This window comes from Lepidochelys olivacea, assembly GCF_965140295.1.
Source record: "Lepidochelys olivacea isolate rLepOli2 genome assembly, chromosome: 27".
Classification (NCBI taxonomy): Eukaryota; Metazoa; Chordata; order Testudines; family Cheloniidae; genus Lepidochelys; species Lepidochelys olivacea.
In genome coordinates, this window is record NC_140437.1 from 6837160 (window position 1) to 6857913 (window position 20754).

General features: G+C 56.5%; 1 protein-coding gene across 2 annotated transcripts in view; it reads right to left on the bottom strand.

Annotated features, from left to right (window-relative positions):
- Window positions 1-1997: 1997 nt before the first annotated feature.
- Window positions 1998-20754, bottom strand: part of LOC311513658 (alpha-2-macroglobulin-like protein 1) — a 59937-nt gene continuing 41180 nt past the window's right edge. For both annotated transcript variants that reach the window (XM_084615631.1, XM_084615632.1), the window contains 18 exons: window positions 19788-20013; window positions 19409-19535; window positions 18732-18853; window positions 18123-18174; window positions 16386-16460; window positions 15801-15977; window positions 15246-15327; window positions 14811-14967; window positions 13498-13572; window positions 12599-12755; window positions 10164-10375; window positions 9718-9933; window positions 9442-9566; window positions 4806-4896; window positions 4315-4383; window positions 3763-3865; window positions 3007-3048; window positions 1998-2658 (listed from right to left, as the gene is read on the bottom strand). In XM_084615631.1, coding sequence (XP_084471757.1) covers window positions 2624-2658; window positions 3007-3048; window positions 3763-3865; window positions 4315-4383; window positions 4806-4896; window positions 9442-9566; window positions 9718-9933; window positions 10164-10375; window positions 12599-12755; window positions 13498-13572; window positions 14811-14967; window positions 15246-15327; window positions 15801-15977; window positions 16386-16460; window positions 18123-18174; window positions 18732-18853; window positions 19409-19535; window positions 19788-20013 — 2143 coding nt within the window. In that variant the 3' untranslated portion in view covers window positions 1998-2623. The remainder of the gene's footprint in view (window positions 2659-3006; window positions 3049-3762; window positions 3866-4314; window positions 4384-4805; window positions 4897-9441; window positions 9567-9717; window positions 9934-10163; window positions 10376-12598; window positions 12756-13497; window positions 13573-14810; window positions 14968-15245; window positions 15328-15800; window positions 15978-16385; window positions 16461-18122; window positions 18175-18731; window positions 18854-19408; window positions 19536-19787; window positions 20014-20754) is intronic.

Genomic DNA, 20754 nt, shown 5'->3' on the forward strand with positions numbered 1-20754 from the left:
CCCTCTGTGTGTTTGAGCCTTCAGCCCGGGCTGCTACTACTTGAGCCACAGCATTCTGTTCACTTGCAGCAGGACCAGGTTGTTGTCCTGGATGGGTGATGGGCTGTTCGGCTCTGTGGGCTGGGTGGGATGGAGGTCCTGCTCCATGTGATCGCCCAGAGGTGCCAGGGGCCACTAGAGCCATGTTCTGTGCCCAGTGAGGGAAGCCCACCCCTCTTGCTAGAGCAGCTCTCACTTGTTCCCAGGACAGGAGCTGGCGCTGCTGCTTTGGTGGGGGCAGCAGGAGGCGGCTCTGTGGAAGGTCGAGATCAGTGATATTCTGGCAGAAGCACAAGTGCTGGAGGGGAAATGGGGATTGTTCTGAACAGTTTATGTCAGTGGTTCTCCAGCTGTGGCCCAAGGACAAACGGGGGTTGGCAAACTATGTTTAAGGAGTTCGCGAAAGGCCGTCATTCCCACAGAACAGTGGTTTTCAGCCTGTGGTCTGCAGCCCCCTGGGAGTCCGCAAACTCTAAGATTTCCAAGGGAGTCAGCACCTCCACTGGAAATATTTTAGGGGTCCACAAATGAAAAAAAGGTAGAAACCTTGGGGTTCCTATCTAAGCAATATCTGAATGGAATCTGATGGCACAAAGAAAAGCCAATTCTCCAGCCTGAGGGCTGAATATCAAAGACCCACAGCAAACAATGACGGGGTGAGAGCATCTCAAAGAGAAAGACTATTTTATCATGAAAAGAAAAGGAGTACTTGTGGCACCTTAGAGACTAACCAATTTATTTGAGCATGAGCTTTCGTGAGCTACAGCTCACTTCATCGGATGCATACCGTGGAAACTGCAGAAGACATTATATACACACAGAGACCATGAAACAATACCTCCACTGTCCTGGGTGGGAGGAGGTATTGTTTCATGGTCTCTGTGTGTATATAATGTCTTCTGCAGTTTCCACGGTATGCATCCGATGAAGTGAGCTGTAGCTCACGAAAGCTCATGCTCAAATAAATTGGTTAGTCTCTAAGGTGCCACAAGTCCTCCTTTTCTTTTTGCGAAGACAGACTAACACAGCTGTTACTCTGAAACCTATTTTATCATGGCAGCCTAAATAGAGGGGCTGCTACGAGCTCCCCCTACAAACGTCACAGGCAGCAGGAATTAAATACCACCAGCTCTGTTAGTGTAACCTTATCCTTACAGAAGCCAGGCCCAGGCAAAGAGAAGGAGAAATGCCTTTTTGTGACTGCCCCCTGCCTGTACACAGGACAATACCGTCTTTCAATATGGGAGCACATCCTATTCCCCAAATATTAAAGTCCAGTTCTCTTTCCCCCTTAGACAGGCACATGCAGCCCTCTGGGATATATTTGTGTCATCCTTTCCAATTGAGACTGAGCTCGTGATCGTGACTCTTTGGTGAATCTTTCACACTCTGGCCCTGGGGAAAGCCCCTGCAGCTATAAACTGAATCAGGTGCCTTTAATATCTGCACAAAAGAAAATGAGTTTCCCGCTTTTAAAGGGGACCCACAAAGAGTTCTTGATTCTTTACGATGGCTAGGGAGGGTCTGCGCGGTCTATGTATTTATTTTTCTTGCGTCTTATTTACCCTGTAAGTATCAGGAATGTCAAGTCTGGTCTGCCCTGGGGTCTCTGGAGGACTGGCTGGGTATCTCAGAGCATGTATACTAGGCTCTCACACCTAGCTTGACTGGGGATAGACTTTCACAGAGATCGCCTTTCCCCACAATGTTCCTTAGTCCCTGGAATTAAACAGATGGTAACAAAACAAGCAAGAGTAGTAAGGCATCAGACATGCTATTCCTCCCTCTCTTAGGCCTGGCCTTTTAAAACCAATTTAGTTCAACCCATGCAAGCTGGTAGAGGTGCTTCTGTCAGTCTGAGAGAAGAGTTGATTCTGGTTTAACTTCAATTCCTAATTGATTGAACCTAAACTAAAATAACCCTCCTTCACACCATAATAAATGCATCCACACTGAGGTTTTCACTGGTGTAAGTAAACTGATTTAAAAACTAACTTCAGTTGAATTGGTTCATTTTCATGTAGATGTGTGTAACAAGAGCAGCTCTGCGAGCCAGGGCTGGAACCCGGGGGGGGGGGCTGTCACTGACGCTGCCCTCCCCAGGGTTAAAGCCAAACCCCACAGCAATGACCGAAGGGCTGGGGAAGGGGACAGAGCCACGGTCCCAGGATCTGGCTGCTCTGAGGATGCACAGGAGCCGTGCGAGGAGCAGCAGCAGCAGGGCAGGCACAAAGCGACAAAACAGCCTCACAAAGAGGTGGGTTTTTGTATTTTGTTTTACACTGAACCTGCTGCTCCAGGTAGGATGGGCAGCAAACCCCAGGGGTCCCCACTGCAGCCACTGGTCCCTGCGTGTGACAGACAGCTGGGATCACACGGGCTGGTTTGGAGGCCGAGAGATGGGATAGCAAGTGGGAAGTTTGCAGAGCGAAGCGGGACGCTAAGAAGGATAGGGCAGCTGGTACGGGGAAGAGCAGCAGATGACATGAGGCCTGTCCGTGCTGCCCTGATCCTGAGGTGTCTGGTTGCTGGCGCGGCGCTCTCGGGATGGATGGGAGGGGGCTGCCCAGCAGGGGCGGGGACTTCAGCGGGAATTTTCCATCTTGTCGACATCAGGGGCTTTAAACAAACACAAACATTCCCTGAGACAGGATCAAAATCAGCCCCCCCCCACACACACACACCTGGCAGACACCTGTAGACATGGACCTCCCAGAACTCTCCCAACCCCCACAAAGACTCTCCCCTCAGAGTCACCCCCTGCCCTCAAGAGAGATTCCCTTGTGCCCCACATAGACCCTTCTCCCCAGATGTCTCTCCCCCCACACACATGGTCCTGGTGGGTTCCATGCTCCCATCTCCCCATCCTTTGCCATCTACAACACACACAGACCTCTCCCGCCCATTGACTCCCCACACCCATAAAGCTGTAGGGACTGGAGTTGTGTGTGGGTACATCACACCTACCTGAGCCGCAGGGGGCGCTGTACTCAGCCTCTGTGTGTTCACCTGGAACAGCAAGGGATGTAAGGAATGGAGGAGAGACCCAGTGGGGGGATATGAACCGCTCCCCCTAATCCCACACAGGCAGAGTCTGTTACCCCAGCGCCAGGGGATCCCTCCTGCAGGTCTGACCCCAAGAAGGGAGTGGGAGGTCGCCCCCCACTGTCTGAGTGGGGCTGTGAACTCCAGGCACTCATGGAAACCATCCTGCCACCTCCTGGCCCAGCACAAAGGATTCTGGGGGATTCTGAGGAGCTGCATTGCAGGGTAAATGTGTGGGGCCCTGGAGAGGAGTGACACACCTGCTCCGGCCATTCCTGCTGGGAGAGCTCCAGTTACACCAGCCTCATGCGCCCCACGAGCCCGAAGAGCACACGGCTCCCATGTCCCTCCCGGTGAGCCGACGCCACAGATCGAACCCAGGAACATGCCTCCAGCAGGTGTCTCCAGCTTGACCCCCGCAGGCCCCACGGCTGGTCATCTGCCAGCATCTGCCCAAGTGCTGCGCTCAGGCCCGAGCAGGGGGAGATCAGCTATGGACACGGGTCACAGGGAGCAGGGGGGATTCCAATGGCACCACCCTCTAACCAGGCACTGGTTGTGAGACAGAGCCCGCAGGAGTGGCTGTAATTGGGGCGGAGCCAGGACAGGACACCCGCTCTGCAGCCACAGACTGCAGCATGGGGCCCGCGGGAGCAGCCCTACCAGGGCGGGACTCACCCGTCTCGTAGTAATCGTACAGTCTCACTGGGGCTGCTCTGAGATTCTTCACAGGGAAATCCTGCTCCAGGGAGAAGGTGAAACTCGCCGCCTCCTTCGTCAGCTACCGAGAGAGCGACAGAGCGAGCCCCTGGGCTGAACGTCTGCACTGGCAGCTCTAACCCCCTCCTCCCCGAGGCTCGGACTGGCCCAACCCACTTCCCTCTGCCCCTGCGGCCTGGAGCAGTGAGAAAAGGCTCCCCCTGAATCCCTGTTTACCCCCCTGCAAAATGTGACCCCTTTCATCACACTCAGGGCCCAGCTCCAGCCTCCACAACCCTGAGCTCCCCATCGCTCGGTTCACGGCCCTCCCTGGGGTTGGCTGAGTCTGGTCCCGTCTCCCCGTCCTTTATGGAAACAGGTCACTTGAAGCAGGGGAGATTTCAGTGACCCCACGCCGTGCGTGTGACACAGAGCCCACGAGAGCAACTGTAATGGGGGTGGAGCCAGGGCAGGACACGCCCTCCCCATTCACACCAGGCCCCCCTGGAGCCCTGAGCCGCCCACACTCACCTGGTCCAGATAGAGCGTCACCTGGTCGTTCTGCACCTCCAGCCTCTTCACCAAACGCTGCTTCTCCAGCTAGGAGCAGAGGGAGGAAACGGCTGAGCCAGGAACAGAGGGGCTGGGGCAGGAGTGTCTGCTCTGATGGGGGCTGGGACATGGGGCACCAAATGCCCCCGTTGCCGAGGGGCCTGGCTGCCACCCTCCACGTCAGTCACAGCTGCGCACTGGGTGTCTGCTGGGGGAGGGGCGAGAGTCTAGACATGGGCGTCCTCTTCTGGGGGAGCTAAGCAGGGTCAGGACCTGCTCAGTGACTGGATGGGAGACCCCAGGGCTGCACAGTGACCAGCTGCAGGGGGCAGGGCTCTGCAGGGAGAGCTCCCCCTGGGGGTCAGAGCTGCAATCTGTGTTCTCCTGGGGGTCTGGGCTCTCCCCCATGGATCAGCCCCTGGTTTCACGCTGTGACTGGCCCGGCGTGTTCTCCTCCCTGGGAAGCTCACCTGCCTCACGGAGCTCTTGACGGGGGTGTAGCCGGACGGCAGCTTGGCCTCGATGATGGCCATGTTGGTGGCTGAGCGCTCTCCGCTGTACCTGCAACAGGAGCCGTGCGCTGAGGTTGGGGTTTGCTCTGGATACAGACCCCAGGGGGATGGACAGGGAGGGGAGGCCTCCTGTCTTCTCAGACCTGCCAGCATCTCTAATGCCCTCTGCCTGCTCTGGGTTGTGAGCCCAGAGCATCTGGGAGCTGTTAACTATCTCATAGCATCCCCCACGTCAAACCTAAAGCCTAAAGTGTATCATGTTAATTCTGTAAAGCCCTTTTATTCCAGAGAATTAAAGGTTTGTCAGTTTGCAGCCCAGGGAGGAGATGATGTTGAGTGGCTTGAAGGTGTCTACTACGAAGGGAAAAGTGACGGTGGCGTGGAAGAGGTGAACCTCTCCATGACCCTTGGGCGTATGCAGCGACAGCAGATCAAGGAGCTGTGCACTAGCTTCGCACCAATGTTCTCAGCCACCCCAGAACAGACCGAACGGGCATACCACTCCATTGACACAGGTAATGCTTGCCCAATTAGAGCCCAACCTTACCGGGTGGCTCCTCAAGCCAAAATTGTTATAGAACGGGAGATCCAGGATATGTTACAGGTGGGTGTAATCTGCCCCTCTGGCAGTGCATGGGCATCTCCAGTGGTTCTAGTTCCCAAACCGGATGGGGAAATAAGCTTTTGCTTGGACTACCGTAAGCTAAATGCTGTAACTCGCCCAGACAACTATCCAATGCCACGCACAGATGAGCTATTGGAGAAACTGGGACGGGCCCAGTTCATCTCTACCTTGGACTTAACCAAGGGGTACTGGCAGGTACCACTAGATGAATCCGCCAAGGAAAGGTCAGCCTTCACCACACATCGGGCTGTATGAATTTAATATGCTCCCTTTCGGGCTGCGGAATGCACCTGCCACCTTCCAAAGACTTGTAGATGGTCTCCTAGCGGGATTGGGAGAGTCTGCAGTCGCCTACCTTGACAATGTGGCTATATTTTGTGATTCCTGGGCAGAACACCTGGAGCATTTCCAGAAGGTCTTCGAGCGCATAAGGGAGGCAGGACTAACTGTTAAGGCTAAAAAGTGTCAAATAGGCTTAAACAGAGTGACTTACCTTGGACATCAGGTGGGTCAAGGAACTATCAACCCCCTGCAGGCCAAAGTGGATGTTATCCAAAAGTGGCCTGTCCCAAAGTCAAAGAAACAGGTCCAATCCTTCTTAGGCTTGGCTGGATATTATAGGCGATTTGTACCGCACTACAGCCAAATCGCCACCCCACTGACAGATGTAACCAAAAAGAAACAGCCAAATGCCGTTCAGTTTTGTTCAGTATCTTCATAAATGATCTGGAGGATGGTGTGGATTGCACCTTCAGCAAGTTTGCAGATGACACTAAACTGGGAGGAGAGGTAGATACGCTGGAGGGTAGGGATAGGATACAGAGGGACCTAGACAAATTGAAGGATTGGGCCAAAAGAAATCTGATGAGGTTCAACAAGGACAAGTGCAGAGTCCTGCACTTAGGATGGAAGAATCCAATGCACCGCTACAGTCTAGGGACCGAATGGCTAGGCAGCAGTTCTGCAGAAAAGAACCTAGGGGTTAGAGTGGACGAGAAGCTGGATATGAGTCAACAGTCTGCCCTTGTTGCCAAGAAAGCTAACGGCATTTGGGGCTGTATAAGTAGGGGCATTGCCAGTAGATGGAGGGACGTGATCATTCCCCTCTATTCGACACTGGTGAGGCCTCATCTGGAGTACTGTGTCTAGTTTTGGGCCCCACACTACAAGAAGGATGTGGAAAAATTGGAAAGTGTCCAGTGGAGGGCAACAAAAATGATTAGGGGACTGAAACACATGAGTTATGAGGAGAGGCTGAGGGAACTGGGGATGTTTAGTCTGTGGAAGAGAAGAATGAGGGGGGATTTGATAGCTGCTTTCAAGTACCTGAAAGGGGGTTCCAAAAAGGATGGCTCTAGACTGTTCTCAGTGGTAGCAGATGACAGAACAAGGAGTAATGGTCTCAAGTTGCAGTGGGGGAGATTTAAGTTGCATATTAGGAAAAACTTTTTCACTAGGAAGGTGGTGAAACACTGGAATGCGTTACCTAGGGAGGTGGTGGAATCTCCTTCCTTAGAAGTTTTTAAGGTCAGGCTTGACAAAGCCCCGGCTGGGATGATTTAATTGGGGATCGGACATGCTTCGAGCAGGGGGTTGGACTAGATGACCTCCTGAGGTCCTTTCCAACCCTGATATTCTATGATTCTATGATAGTGGACTAAAGAGTGTCAGAAGGCCTTTAACCAGCTTAAAGTGACAGTTATGTCTGACCCTATGCTCAGGGCCCCAGACTTTGACAAACCTTTCCTAGTAACCACGGATGCATCTGAGCATGGTGTGGGAGCAGTTTTAATGCAGAAATCAAGAATTGCATCCTGTCGTGATTCTCAGCAAAAAAAGTGTCTGAAAGGGAAAGCCACTGGTCAATCACCGAAAAGGAATGTTACGCTATTGTGTATGCTCTGGAAAAGCTACACTGATACGTTTGGGGAAGGTGTTTTGACTTGCAAACCAAGCATGCTGTGTTGAAGTGGCTTCATACCATCAAGGAAAAGAACAAAAAACTTCTTCAGTGGAGTTTAGCTCTCCAAGACTTTGATTTTGAAATATAACACATTCCAGGAACTTCTAACAAAGTGGCTGATGCACTGTCCCGTAAAAGTTTCCCAGAATCAACTGGTTAAAATTGTTCTTGAAATGTGGGACATTTTGTTAGTTTTTATATAATCAGGAAGAAATCACAGCCAGTGTGGAACAGGCTGTCCAGCACCATCTGTGATTTGGGGGGCATGTCATAACCATATAGCTGAGGGTAGCGTAAAATTCCTCTGTTACCTGTAAGGGGTTAAGAAGCTCAAATAACCTGGTTGGCACTTGACCAAAACAAGCAATGGGGAAAGAAGATACTTTAAAATCTTGAGGGTAAGGGGGGAAGGCTTGGTTTGTGCTCTTTGTTTATGTGTTTTCTCAGGAGGCAGAGAGGCACCAGATCAGACAGAAATCCATCTCCTTCTCAGCAAGCTGCCTCTCTCTTTCCTTCTCCTCCAACTCCAAGCACCTAAAGGCCATCTGTCTTTCATGTTCTTTCTGTCTCTCTTCAGCTTCCAATCTGGCTAATTCTAACTTTTTTTGGACCTCACTTTCCGTCATCCTAGCCTTCATGTGCTTAGCTTAGCCTAACCCAAGAGCTAGAAAGAAAAAAAAAACCCACTTAGGAATTCCCTTGCAGGAAGTTAACTACCCTGCCCTTAGGCAGAGAAAGAAAAACTCCAGCTGCTCTCAGCTTAAAAAAAAAAAGGTGTCCTTTAAAAAAAAACCTCCTTGTTTTCCAAGCAGCCAAAAGGAAAAAAGAAATTGTCCTTTTAAAATCCTAAGCTCTGTGCTTTTGGTTCAAAATGATCCCTCCACGCTGCCACCATGTCAGGGTTCCCTCCCCATTCTGAACTCTGGGGTACAGATTTGGGGACCCTCATGAAAGACCCCCTAAGCTTATTTCTACCAGCTTAAGTTAAAAACTTCCCCAAGGCACAAATTCCTTCCTTGCCCTTGGTATCGCTGCCACCACCAAGTGATTTAAACAAACATTCAGGGAGGGCCACTTGAAGCCCTATCTTCCCAAAAATATCCCCCCAAGCCCCTACACCCGCTTTCCTGGGGAGGCTTGAGAATAATATCCTAACCAATTGGTTAGAAAGTGAGCACAGACCCAAACCCCTGGGTCTTAAGGACACTGACAATCATTTCAGGTTCTTAAAAGAAGAATTTTATTAAGAAAAAAAAAGGTAAAAGCATCACCTCTGTAAAATCAGGATGGAAGGTAACTTTACAGGGTAACAAAAGATTTACAACACAGAGGAATTCCCTCTAGGCAACTTCAAAGTTACAAAAACAGGAATACACCTCTCTCTAGCAAAGGGAAAATTCACAAGCTAAAACAAAAGATAACTTAATGCGCCTTACCTTGGTTACTTACACTTTTTGTAAGATTAGAGACTCGTTTCAGGATTGTTTGGAGGAGATGGATTTCTGCCTGACCTGGTGCTTCTCTGCCTCCCAAGAAAACACACAAACAAAGAGCACAAACCAAGCCTCCCTCCCACAAAGTTTTAAATTATCTTCTTTCTCCACTGGTCCTTTTGGTCAGGTGCCAACCATATTATTTGAGCTTCTTAACCCCTTACAGGTAATGGAGGAATTTTAGGCTACCCTTAGCTGTATGGTTATGACAGCCCCACTAGCCTCCAGCCAGCCTTGAGCTCCCCAGGCAAGGGGCCCTGGCCCCAGGAGTGTCTTGGGAGCTGACTGTCTGTTCTAGATCAGCCCCGGGACCAGCTCTTTAGTCCCTGGCACATTCCAAGGGGGCCCCTGCCTCTGCCCCGAGCCCTGGGGGTGGATGGCTCCCACAGCGATTCCAGCCATGCCCCGGCCCTGCAGTGGGGCGGCTCTGCCCCGGCCATTTCCCTACTGCCTGGGGCCTGTCCCTGCCCCCGGGAGCTCAGACCCAGATGGGTGGGGGGCTGGGGCTCATACCGGGCGTGCAGGACGAGGCTGAAGTGGGATCTGGCGCTCTCGGTGCACTCCTTCGGCTCTGTCTCCACCCGCAGGTCAAAGGTCACGGCGCTCTTTGGGGGCGGCACGTTGTAGCGCAGAGTCAGCTGGGAGAAAAGCAGGAGGGCTGAGGAAGAGCCTGCTGCGTCCTGCCACAGCAGATCAGAGCCTGGGCCCAGAGCCAGGTGCCGTGGGGCAGTGCCAGGTCACAGCCAGTCACCGCTGGGCCGGCTGGTCCCCAGGGGCCCCTGCACTCACCTGCACAAAGACACAGCCCTCGCCGCTGGCCCGCACCGTGTACTGCCCGGGGATCTCCTGCAGGGCCGCTCGCTGCAGCACCAGCCGGTTGGCGTTCTCCACGTGGAATTGCTGCCGGGCCCCGGCCTGGGAGCTCACTGTCACCGACACAGCCCCGCTCGTGCTGTACGTCAGGGCTGCGTATTTGGCCAGGGCCTGCAGGGCCACCACCGTGTCCTGGGGAAAGAGAGTCACCGAGCTGCTGTCACGCTCTGGGGAGAGGAGCTCAGACTCACTGCGGCAACATCGGGACCTGCTGGGGCGCTGACATCGGGACCCCGGCTCCCGGCCCCTGAGGGCAGGGGGCTCGGCACCCAGGACTCCCTCTCCCAGGAAGGGCCTGGCTCAGCTGTGGAGATGCAGCTCCTGGCCCCTTCCTGCACCAGGGTTAAGGGCAGGGGTGTTACCTGTGTGGAAGCAAAGCCCCCATAGGGGTTCTGCTGCTTGCTGAGCCAGCGGACGATCTGGGTGGCGGTCGCCATGTCAGCAGCAGACACATTGGGCAGGGAGAGATAGGCCAGGAGCACGTAAGCCGTCATCTCCACCTCCGCTGACGGGGCCTTGTTCCCGTAGGGGCTGGGCAGGGCCTTCACCTTCCTCTGCCAGTGGAGCTGTCCCCCTAGGAGAGGAGCCGAGGGAAGGGCAGCCCCATGGCTGCAGTTACAATACAGTGGGTCACCTGTTTGCTTTCCAAAGGGGCCCCAGGGGCTTCCCAGGCCAGAGGGACGCCTGCCCCGCACTGAATGCAGTGTCCTCTGGGGCAGGACACGGCAGCTGATTCAGAGCGCACAGCAGGGCTACACAAATGTAACATGATGCCACTGGGTGGGTCATCAGCAGGGATTGAACCCTGGACCTCTGGCTCTAAACCCCTGAGCTTCTGCTGAGCTCGAAACCCCTGAACCTCTGGTGCCTGAGCTAAAAGCTGAGGCCAGGTGGGTCACTGGCTCCAGGCGACCCCTAAACCTCTGGTGCGCAGCCACTAGAGGGGGCAGAGATCCCCTGTGTTAGTTTGGGCCTCTGCCCAGAGCCTGACCCAGCCAAAGGGCATGGGGCAGAGCTGATGCCGGGTTAACACCCCCCTCCTGAGTGATCCCTGGGGCCTTGAAGATGGGACCCTCACCCAAGGGCTGTTTCTGTCCAGTGTCCAATGGGCCCTCAGTGCGCCCCTAGGAGCACAGCTCAGTCTGAGCTCAAATGGAGCCGGTGAGAAACCCTGATGGGGCGTAGGGTGCAGACAGCATTGCACCCAGAGGCCTCCTCCCTGCCCCACCCCTACGCACAGAGCTGGCAGGGCTGTGAACTGCTTGGGCCCTAAGCAATTGCTTTGTCTGCTTATGCCTCGTGCTGCCACTGTTAGAGGGGGGCAGAGAGCCCCTGAGTTAATGTGGGCCCCCTGAGGCTGGAGCGGGAGCTGGACCCAGCTGAAGGGCAGCGGTGGACCAGACACTGGGTTATCACCAGACCCCACGGGGTGTTAGGGACCTCACAGATGTGTCCTGTTACCCAAGGGCTGTTTTACCACAGTGCCTGGTGGCCCCTTGGTGCCCCCAGCAGCAGAGCACCCACCTCTCCCTTCCCTGGGGCAGGAGCCATGTGCTACTCCCAGAAATTCTTATTCACCTCGGGGCAGGGCAGGAGGCGACACACACAACTTGTGGGCACAGACCATCTCCAGCTGCTGTGCCAGGGCTTGCAGAGAAGGGACTTTTCATCTGAGCTATGACACAACCAAGCCGCGTAGACCACGCAGCCGGCTCCTCTCTGTGGGGGGATATCTCTCCAGGGCCCGGCAGGAACCGAGCGCACCAGGCCTCAGCTCCCAGCACGGCTCAGTCTGAGCTCAAATGGAGCCGAGGAGATGCACAGAGATCACGGGGCCTGTTCATGATGAGTGTGAGGGACCCAACCTGGCACTCCCAGCGCCTCCTGGCCTCATGACGAGGGCTCCTTCAGCTCAGCACTGAAGGAGCACCACCTCCTGTGTCCCCAGCCATGCTCCCAGTGGGCTTCATGCTTCTCATGGGACCTCCCACCCTATGGGGAGCTGACCCCAGGCTGCATAGCTCACACTGGGGGCTGGGCTGGGAGTGGCACAAGGCCATTTGTGCAGGGAAAGGCTAGGGGAACTGGAGCTGGGGGACGGGCAACTGCCCAGCAGGAACGTGGGGGGCACATGATGCAGACAGAAACCTCCTCCTCTGCCCAGCTCCCACATACAGAGACAGCAGGGCCTAGCCGGCCCTGGCCCAATGCAGTCTGTTCCCCTCCCAGTATTAGCTGGGCCAAGCAGAGACTCGGGCAGGGACTCCCCAGCTGGGATGTCCCCAACACAGGATGGGTGCTGGGATCCTGCGGCATCTCCCCAGGGCTCGGTTATGGCCCGTTCCCCTTGGGAGCTGCCTACGCAAAGCCCTGCCCCACGGGCTCTGAGCCCACTGGATCCCATCATGCTCCTGGCCCCGGGTGCTTTAGAGGGCTGGGTGGGACATGGGGCTTTGCCCCTGTAGGTTCTCAGCTCCGATACCCCCAGCCTGGAAGCGACCCAGACTTGTCCCCCTTCACTCCATGTGCTGGGCTCTGGGAAATGGCGGGCCGATCTCACTCCAGGTCTGAGGGGACAAGTGTCCCCATGACAGAGCCCAGCGCGTCGGCCCCTCACTGGCAGCCTCAGCAGAGACCACGGACTGACTGGGCCACAGAAACCCAGCTCCCCTGCCAGGCTGAGAAGGCCCCAGGGCAGGGATGACACCTGGGTGGGCAGAGCCGTGGGGGGCAGCTGGCCCTGCCATGTCGAGAGGCCGGCAGCGAGGAGAGCACTAGAGCGAGGGGCTGCCGGTACCCGAGCTGATGCTGTGCTGGGCCAGGCTCTGCAGAAGGGCGCCCCGCAGCTCTGTGCTCCCCGCCAGCCCGAAGGCGTAGGCCAGCAGCGCCTGCGTGTAGAGGTCACTGGTGCTCGATTCCTGGAGGCACCGGAGGGCCCTGGTCATCATGGGGTCCTGGGACGGGGGAGACACCGAACAGACTCCCCGTCAGGCTGAGCCGGCCAGAGGAGACACCCTGCGCCTGGGGCCTGCGCACGTCCCCCGGCAACCACCCCATGGGGCCTTAACAATGCTCCACCAGGCAGGCATCTGTCATCTCCCCTGACCCATCCCTCCCCACCGCCACCTTTGCCATGGGCCCATCTATAAACAGCCCGCCCAAGCCACGCCCAGAGCCAGAGCCGGAGCTGGACCCAGAAACTGACCGAGCTGCTGCATCTTTCTGATGCCCTGACTCCACTGTCCCCATCCCAGTCTCTCCCTCACCCGCTTCCCAGTACCAACCCCTCTCCCCACGGCTCCCAACAGCACCCCAAATCCCTCCCTGGTACCAACCCCCCACGACTCCCCCGTCTCACCCCAAACCCTTCCCTGGTACCAACCCCCCAGAACTCCCCCGTCTCACCCCAAACCCTTCCCTGGTATCAACCCCCCACTACTCCCCCATCTCACCCCAAACCCTTCGCTGGTATCAACCCCCCACTACTCCCCCGTCTCACCCCAAACCCTTCCCTGGTACCAACCCCCCACGACTCCCCCGTCTCACCCCAAACCCTTCCCTGGTACCAACCACCCACGGCTCCCGTGTCTCACCCCAAACCCTTCCCTGGCACTGACTCCCCCCTCACTGTCACCAACAATCTCCATTCCCCCTGACTGTTGGCCCCTCCCCTGGGACAGCAGGGCTTGGCCTCACCGTGAGCGGCTGCCCCAGCTCCAGCAGCCCTGCCGTGATGTAAGCCGAGAGAGAGAGCTCGTCCACCACGCCGCCCTGAGGGGGATGGAGACACCGGGAGCCGGCTCAGACCGAGTTGTGGGCCACCTTGCCAGGAACAGGTGAGCCGCTGCCCAGCACAAGCCCATTGGGCCAGAACAGAACCGGCGCCAGCGCTCCAAGTGGCTGGGTTTGGGTCCTGCCTCCTGCTGCGACCTGTCAGGCCCTCTGGGTCCCAAGCAGTGGCCCCCAGTCATAGCAGCCAGGGAGGCCACACTGTGGCAGTGAGTTCCACAGCTTTGTTATAGGGAGAGGCAGTGCCCGTAGCTGCTCCATTGTCAGGGCTGTATAAAATTTCAGTATAAAATCATGTCTGAGGCCACCTGGAACCAGAGGCTGTTAAGTTGGTTTGAACTGACATTTGCCAGATTTCCTGTGAAGACCAGGGGCTGTTTCTGCAGAGGCTGAGGGATTTGTCCCTTGCTGGGCGAATTCCTGCTTATTAAATAGTCCCCCCATGCGTTTGATTAAAATTTGTCTCCTTCTAGCTCCCAAACAGCTGGGTACAGCCCCGGCCCCTTCCATACAGTCCCGGATCCCTGCAAACTCCAGGGCAGTGGCAGGAATTAGGCTGTGACTCGAGCTGGGTGGGAATTTCCTGCTGAAATGATTTCTCCACAGACGATGCAGTTTCCACAAAACCAAAACTTTGAGAGAAAATGTTATTTTTGCTGAAACATTTTGATTTCTGTTGGGAAAATGGAAACGCAACATTCTGCTGTGGGTCGGTGGGGCCCAAATCGCAGCCTCTTGGGTTGGCAACCTGAACCGAAACCTTCCACTGCAAACCGGTTCAACATTCAGCTGCACCAGCCTTGTGCCCCCGTTCCCCTATAGACTTGGGCTCCTTTGGACTACATCTCCCATGATGCACTGCAGCTGCCCTTCTGACTGAGCCACATGGGGAGTTGTGGGAGTTGCATGACTTCAGGGCTGGGCTGGGTCCTGCCCATCAGGTTCTTCATGCCATGCAATGAGTGCGGGGTTTGCTCAGTGCCTGCAGGGAGACCGGGCTGTACAGGAGCCAGGGGTGGCTGGACCAGGGCTGCTCCATTGTTCGGTGCAATAACCTGCTGCCTCGGCCGTTCAACCCATTCAGCCGTTGCTAAAAACCCAGGGAAATCCCCCAGACCAAACCGGGTAACAACAACCAGCTGCCATGAGGGGCCCCCATCCCCTTCCCCAGCTTGTCTCCTCTTCCCCCATCCCATCAGCCCATCCCCCCAGCCTCCCACCTGCAGGGCATTGTTGAACAGCTTCCCCACACTACGGAAGCAGCCGCTCTCCAGCTGGTGGCGCTGCAGCCATTTTAGGGCGTCCTCTAGGTGCTTCTCGTCAATGGAGATGTAGGGTCTGGCCTGGCCAAAGGACTTGAGAACGAAGGCCGTCAGCCTGGGCGGGGAGAGACGCGTTAGAGGGACACTCTGCTGGTGATGCTGCGGGCCAGGAGGGAGGCGTGTGGGGGACGGGGATGGGGGTCAGCATTGTGGGGGTGAGCAGAGCTGTCAGGGGAGCCCAGGACGGGAATGGGGGGTGGTTTGAGTGAGTACGTGGGGCAGACCTGTGTGGGGAGCAGGACTGGGATAGCAGAGGGGCTGGGGGTCAGGCTGCAGCCCGATAGGCCCTGCCCACCCAGAGCCCTGACTTGCCCGTGCCATGCGGCCCCTCACCAGGTGTTGCCCACGGCGTCGCTCTCCCCAAAGGCGCTGTAAGAGCCGTCGTTGTGTTTATAGAGCAGCTCGCGCTGGTAGCCTGCGGGGACAGGAGGGAGACAGTGAGTCCTGGATCCGCTCACCCCCAGGGGCTAGAATCCACCCCCAGCCTAAGCCCCGTGGGGCCCGCTAGCCCTCCCCTCCCCCACGACCTTGAGACTCAGAGATTCCGGGGTAGGTTTGAATAGGGGAATGGAGTTAAGGCTGAATAGTGCCCTGATTCCCTGAAACCCACCAGTGCCCGAACTGGGGCTAGATCCCAACCAGCGCCCCCTAGAGGGAAAAGGGCTCCTCTCCCATTCCCTGAATCCTGAGTCAAACAGTCCTTATGACCTAGGGCTTGGAATTGGTGCCCCAGATATGAAAGGCCACGGATCACATTCCCTGGCCCCCAGAGCCAGCCAGGGCGCTGATCTGGGGCTGGATTGGAATCCGGGCCCTGGAGGTGGCATGGACACGGCCCTAACATGGTCCCACCATGCTCTGGGAGCGCAGGGGCAGGAGGACACTCACCGCTCTGGAGGAATCCCTGGGCCTTGTGTCTGATCTCCGGGCTCAGCTGCCCGCTCTTCTCCAGGTACTGCTGGATGTAGATGTTGGGAGCAAATCGGACCATGTTCTGCTCTCCGCAGCCGTAGGGCATGGCCAGCAGGCGATCTATGTTCTGCAGAGCCGTGCCCATTATGTCTCCTGGCACCAAAGGAGTCGGGGGAGCAGAGAATTACCAGGCTGCACAACAGGTGCCCCGTCCCTAACACCATGTCTGTGAAGTCCTGGCTCACTGGGGCCCAGAGCCCCCAGTTGGATTCAGGCCTGGTGGGGTTACGCAGATACGTGGTGCTGAATAGCCAAGACGCCAATGCCCTGGTACAGCTTCATGGCATCACCGTGGGAGTCTATTGCCCCTTGCTGGGGACGAGGCCCTGGAGCACAGACTGCAGGGACCAGTCCTGCCCTGGCCCCAGGCACCCACTAGACCTCATTGGTCTTTTCCATCCATGATACCCCAGCCTCTCTGATCAGAGCGCTGGGCCACAGACGGGCTGGCTGGCGAAGGGCACCGTGCCCTGACAGGGAGGGGGCACGGGAATTCCTTACCCAGGACAGTCACATGGGCCCGCTCGGACCCTGCCAGGACGTTCGCAGGCAGCTGCAAGGAGATTTCTTCGGATGCTGCGTAACATGAAGGCGAAGACACACCGTTAAAGGTCTGCTGGGAATCTGCCCCTGCCTCCAGCCAATTGGATCCCTCCATTCCTCACCGTTTGGGTCTCTCGCCCAATCACAGCCCCTCTCTCAATCCCAAGCTCCCCCCACTGAATCATAGAATCATAGAATATCAGGGTTGGAAGGGACCCCTGAAGGTCATCTAGTCCAACCCCCTGCTCGAAGCAGGACCAATTCCCAGTTAAATCATCCCAGCCAGGGCTTTGTCAAGCCTGACCTTAAAAACCTCTAAGGAAGGAGATTCTACCACCTCCCTAGGTAACGCATTCCAGTGTTTCACCACCCTCTTAGTGAAAAAGTTTTTCCTAATATCCAATCTAAACCTCCCACACTGCAAGTTGAGACCATTACTCCTCGTTCTGTCATCTGCTACCATTGAGAACAGTCTAGAGCCATCCTCTTTGGAACCCCCTTTCAGGTAGTTGAAAGCAGCTATCAAATCCCCCCTCATTCTTCTCTTCTGCAGGCTAAACAATCCCAGCTCCCTCAGCCTCTCCTCATAACTCATGTGTTCCAGTCCCCTAATCATTTTTGTTGCCCTTCGCTGGACTCTCTCCAATTTATCCACATCCTTCTTGAAGTGTGGGGCCCAAAACTGGACACAGTACTCCAGATGAGGCCTCACCAATGTCGAATAGAGGGGAACGATCACGTCCCTCGATCTGCTCGCTATGCCCCTACTTATACATCCCAAAATGCCATTGGCCTTCTTGGCAACAAGGGCACACTGCTGACTCATATCCATCTTCTCGTCCACTGTCACCCCTAGGTCCTTTTCCGCAGAACTGCTGCCTAGCCATTCGGTCCCTAGTCTGTAGCGGTGCATTGGATTCTTCCATCCTAAGTGCAGGACCCTGCACTTATCCTTATTGAACCTCATCAGATTTCTTTTGGCCCAATCCTCCAATTTGTCTAGGTCCCTCTGTATCCTATCCCTCCCCTCCAGCGTATCTACCACTCCTCCCAGTTTAGTATCATCCGCAAATTTGCTGAGAGTGCAATCCACACCATCCTCCAGATCATTTATGAAGATATTGAACAAAACCGGCCCCAGGACCGACCCTTGGGGCACTCCACTTGATACCGGCTGCCAACTAGACATGGAGCCATTGATCACTACCCGTTGAGCCTGACAATCTAGCCACTGTGGCACATACGTGCCCTGGAGGGTGAGGGCTGGGGGTTCACAGTGTGGGGTCCTGCCTGTGGGACTCAGTCCCTCTCCTGGCCCCAGAGAGCCAGTGTGACGAGCTCTGCAGGGAGCATCATACACACAGGGGCCAGGCTGAAGGGGAGAGGAGCTGGCGCAACAGGGGTCCAGTGACACTCGGGAGCAGGAGCCAGATGTACTCGAGCCTTCGGCCTGTGGCAGACGGCTCCATAACTGCCCACTAGGGAGTGCATCTTCCCTGGGCAGCTGGGCCTGGACCCTGTCCCAGGCCGGACATTGGTCTGGATGCCCCCTGGTCCAGTCTGGCCGCTCCTGTGCCCCTAGCTGAGCCATCCAGCGGCCCAGCCATCACTGACGTGCTGCAGCCAAGTGACGGCTCGGGCGTCTCCCCGCGTTAGTGACACCCACTGAGCCCCGCACAGGTGCTGGGATCCTACCTTCCTGGCAGAGCAGGGAGCTGTGCGCCTTCTCCTCCAGGATCCCCCCCGGCTGTTGGGAAGGAGCATCAGACAGAAGGTCAGGACGAGGGACTGTGCACGTCACAGCCTGACAGGGCCTGCTAGGTCAGCCAGTGCCCTTAGCCAGGGCAGGATCATTCCCTACAGCCCGTGCTGTGGGGCTCAGGCACATCCAGCTCTCAGTGCTCCAGCGATGGGGCTCCCGTCCCTTCCTCGGGGAGACGGTTCCCAGCCCAGCAGATCTTGCCATTTCTTCCTCTTCAGCACAGAGTTTCCCGCTGCTAATTCCCTCCGCCCCCTCGAGCCCTCCCGTGTGTCACACTCAGCCACCCCCCTTGGGGTTAACCCCCATCTCTGTCTGCCCCAGGACTCTCCTGCCAGCTCCCTGATCTCGCTGTGATGGGGCCGTGTGACGTGGCCAGTGCAGGTCGGGGTCTGGGATGCCGACTGTGCGGAGCTGGGACATTATTTTCTGTGGCAGGACAAAGAACAGTCACAAGTGCAGACTCGGCCCACGGCTACCAGGGGGTGAGACCCAGGCACCAGATCTTGCTCTGCTCTCCCCAGAGGCCCCGACCAGACACTGACCTGGACCAGCAGGGGCTTTATCACAGTGTCCATTCGCCCCTGAGCCGGCACCACGGCCAGTTCATTGCCGCACAGCTCCTCGGTGTGCAGAGCCTCAGTGCTGACGGTGAAGTTCACCTCTCCTGCCGAGCAAGGTGGGAGACGCCCCCGTTAGACCAACGCCCCTGCCCAAGGGAGACAGAACCCCGGGTTGAGGCAGAGAGAACCCCGGGGCTGAGGGCGGGAGGATACTTGAAGGGGTAGGGTGGTGAAGAAGGGAGAGAAAAGTAGAAAAAGAAAGAAAATGGAGAGAGAGAGAATGGAGGAGAGAAGGCCAGAGGGGAAGGAAAGGACACAGGGAAGTGGGGACTGTGGGAAATTGCAAGCAGGCTGTAAAGGGTTTCACTGTTGGGGCGTCCTCTCAGCCCCTTCAACCCAGCAGCTCTTCTCATCCCCTCCCCTTGCACCATGCTCTCAGTGACCCTGTCCTGCGCCCTCCTTCTCACTCCGAGACCAGAGCCTCCAATGCTCCTTACCCATCTGTCCCCCCATGGAGAGCCTCCAAAGACCCCTCCCTGCCTCCCTTGTGTGAAGGCTCCAACACCCCCCTGTGAAGGCTCTCTGCCCCCCCACTGTGCAGAGCCCCTCTCCCCTTCCCTGCCCCTCCCCTCCGGCACAGAGCCCCCAGTGCCCCTTACCCAGGCTGCTCGCTGTCACCTCCCACTGGAAGGTTTTCCCTTCATCTGCACAGAGGCAACTGGTGTAGGCGCCGTCCTCACTTGCCTGCACCTGGAACTGTGCAGACTCCACCAGCGTCAGCCGCACCTGTGGGGCCCAACACGAGAGCCCCCTTAGGGCTGTGGGGGACGCGCCAGCTCCAGCCCAAGAGGTGGCCCCTCTGGGGATCAGGCCAGGCCCCACTCACTGTGATGTGTTTACCTCAGTGGTCACAGGGTTACTGTGGGGCATCCAGGTCACAGCCAGTGACTGCCAGTGCCACTTGTCAGCCTGCGCCACTGCCCAGCTCCCCAGCCCCAGGTCACCAGCCCCAGCAGCTCAGCCCCAGGCGGCGCTCACCTTGATGCACTGCTGCAGGTAGTTGAAGACGGTGGCCTTTAGGGCGAAGGCCTCTCCCCGGATCACGGAGTACGGCAAGGCCAGCTCCACAAAGAAGGGTTTGAAGGCCATGAAGGTGGCTGTGGGGGAGAGCCCAAAGCCCACCTCTGCCGTGCAAAACATCCCAGCCTTCCACTCCGTGATGGTGTCGGGCACCGAGACTGGGATGTCCTTGGAGCCCCCCTCGCTGGGCCGGGACAGACACAAAGCAATTTTAGACAAACGTGCAACTCAGGTTTTCTCTGTCTGTCATCCCACCTCAGCCTCTGGATGGCAGCTGTATGTTGCACAATAATATCGAATCCCAGGGAGTGTCCCTTGTGTACAATGGTGTCTCCAAATTAAAAGAATTTACGCACATGCATCCTCCAAATTCATGTCCCAGTCCCAGAGAATTGTGACCTTGATGTGGTGGAGCGGCATGAGTGTTCCCATGATCCTGAGAGCGATGCTGTCAGGAGTCTCATCCTCCTGGCAGAGTCACCCAAGGCGGCAAGGTTAAAGGTGAGGTTCCAGACGAACAGCCGTCTAATCCCCGCCCCCCAACTCCTTAACAGCAGGGCAGGCGGATGAGGGAGAATAACTGAACACTAGGAGGGGGACTGGGAATCACTTATTGGACCAACTGAGCTGCTGGGACTGATTGGTAACTCCCCGCTAGCAGGGGATAGAGGTTGCAACCAAGCCGAAGAGAAAGCAGGGAGGTCGGAAGCAGATGTAACTGATAGAAGACGGGTCAGGTATGCTAGGAAGAGACAAGTGAGGCACTCCATGCCTCTTTCCCTTGTGCACTGGGCCAGGATCTGGTGAAAAGGGAGGGCCTGGTCCCACGACCTTCCCCTCCGCCCATCCATCTGGGGAACAATGAACCACTGTTGGACGGCTTGGCACCATCAGAGAGGCCCATCCCAGGACTTTCGGGGTAGGA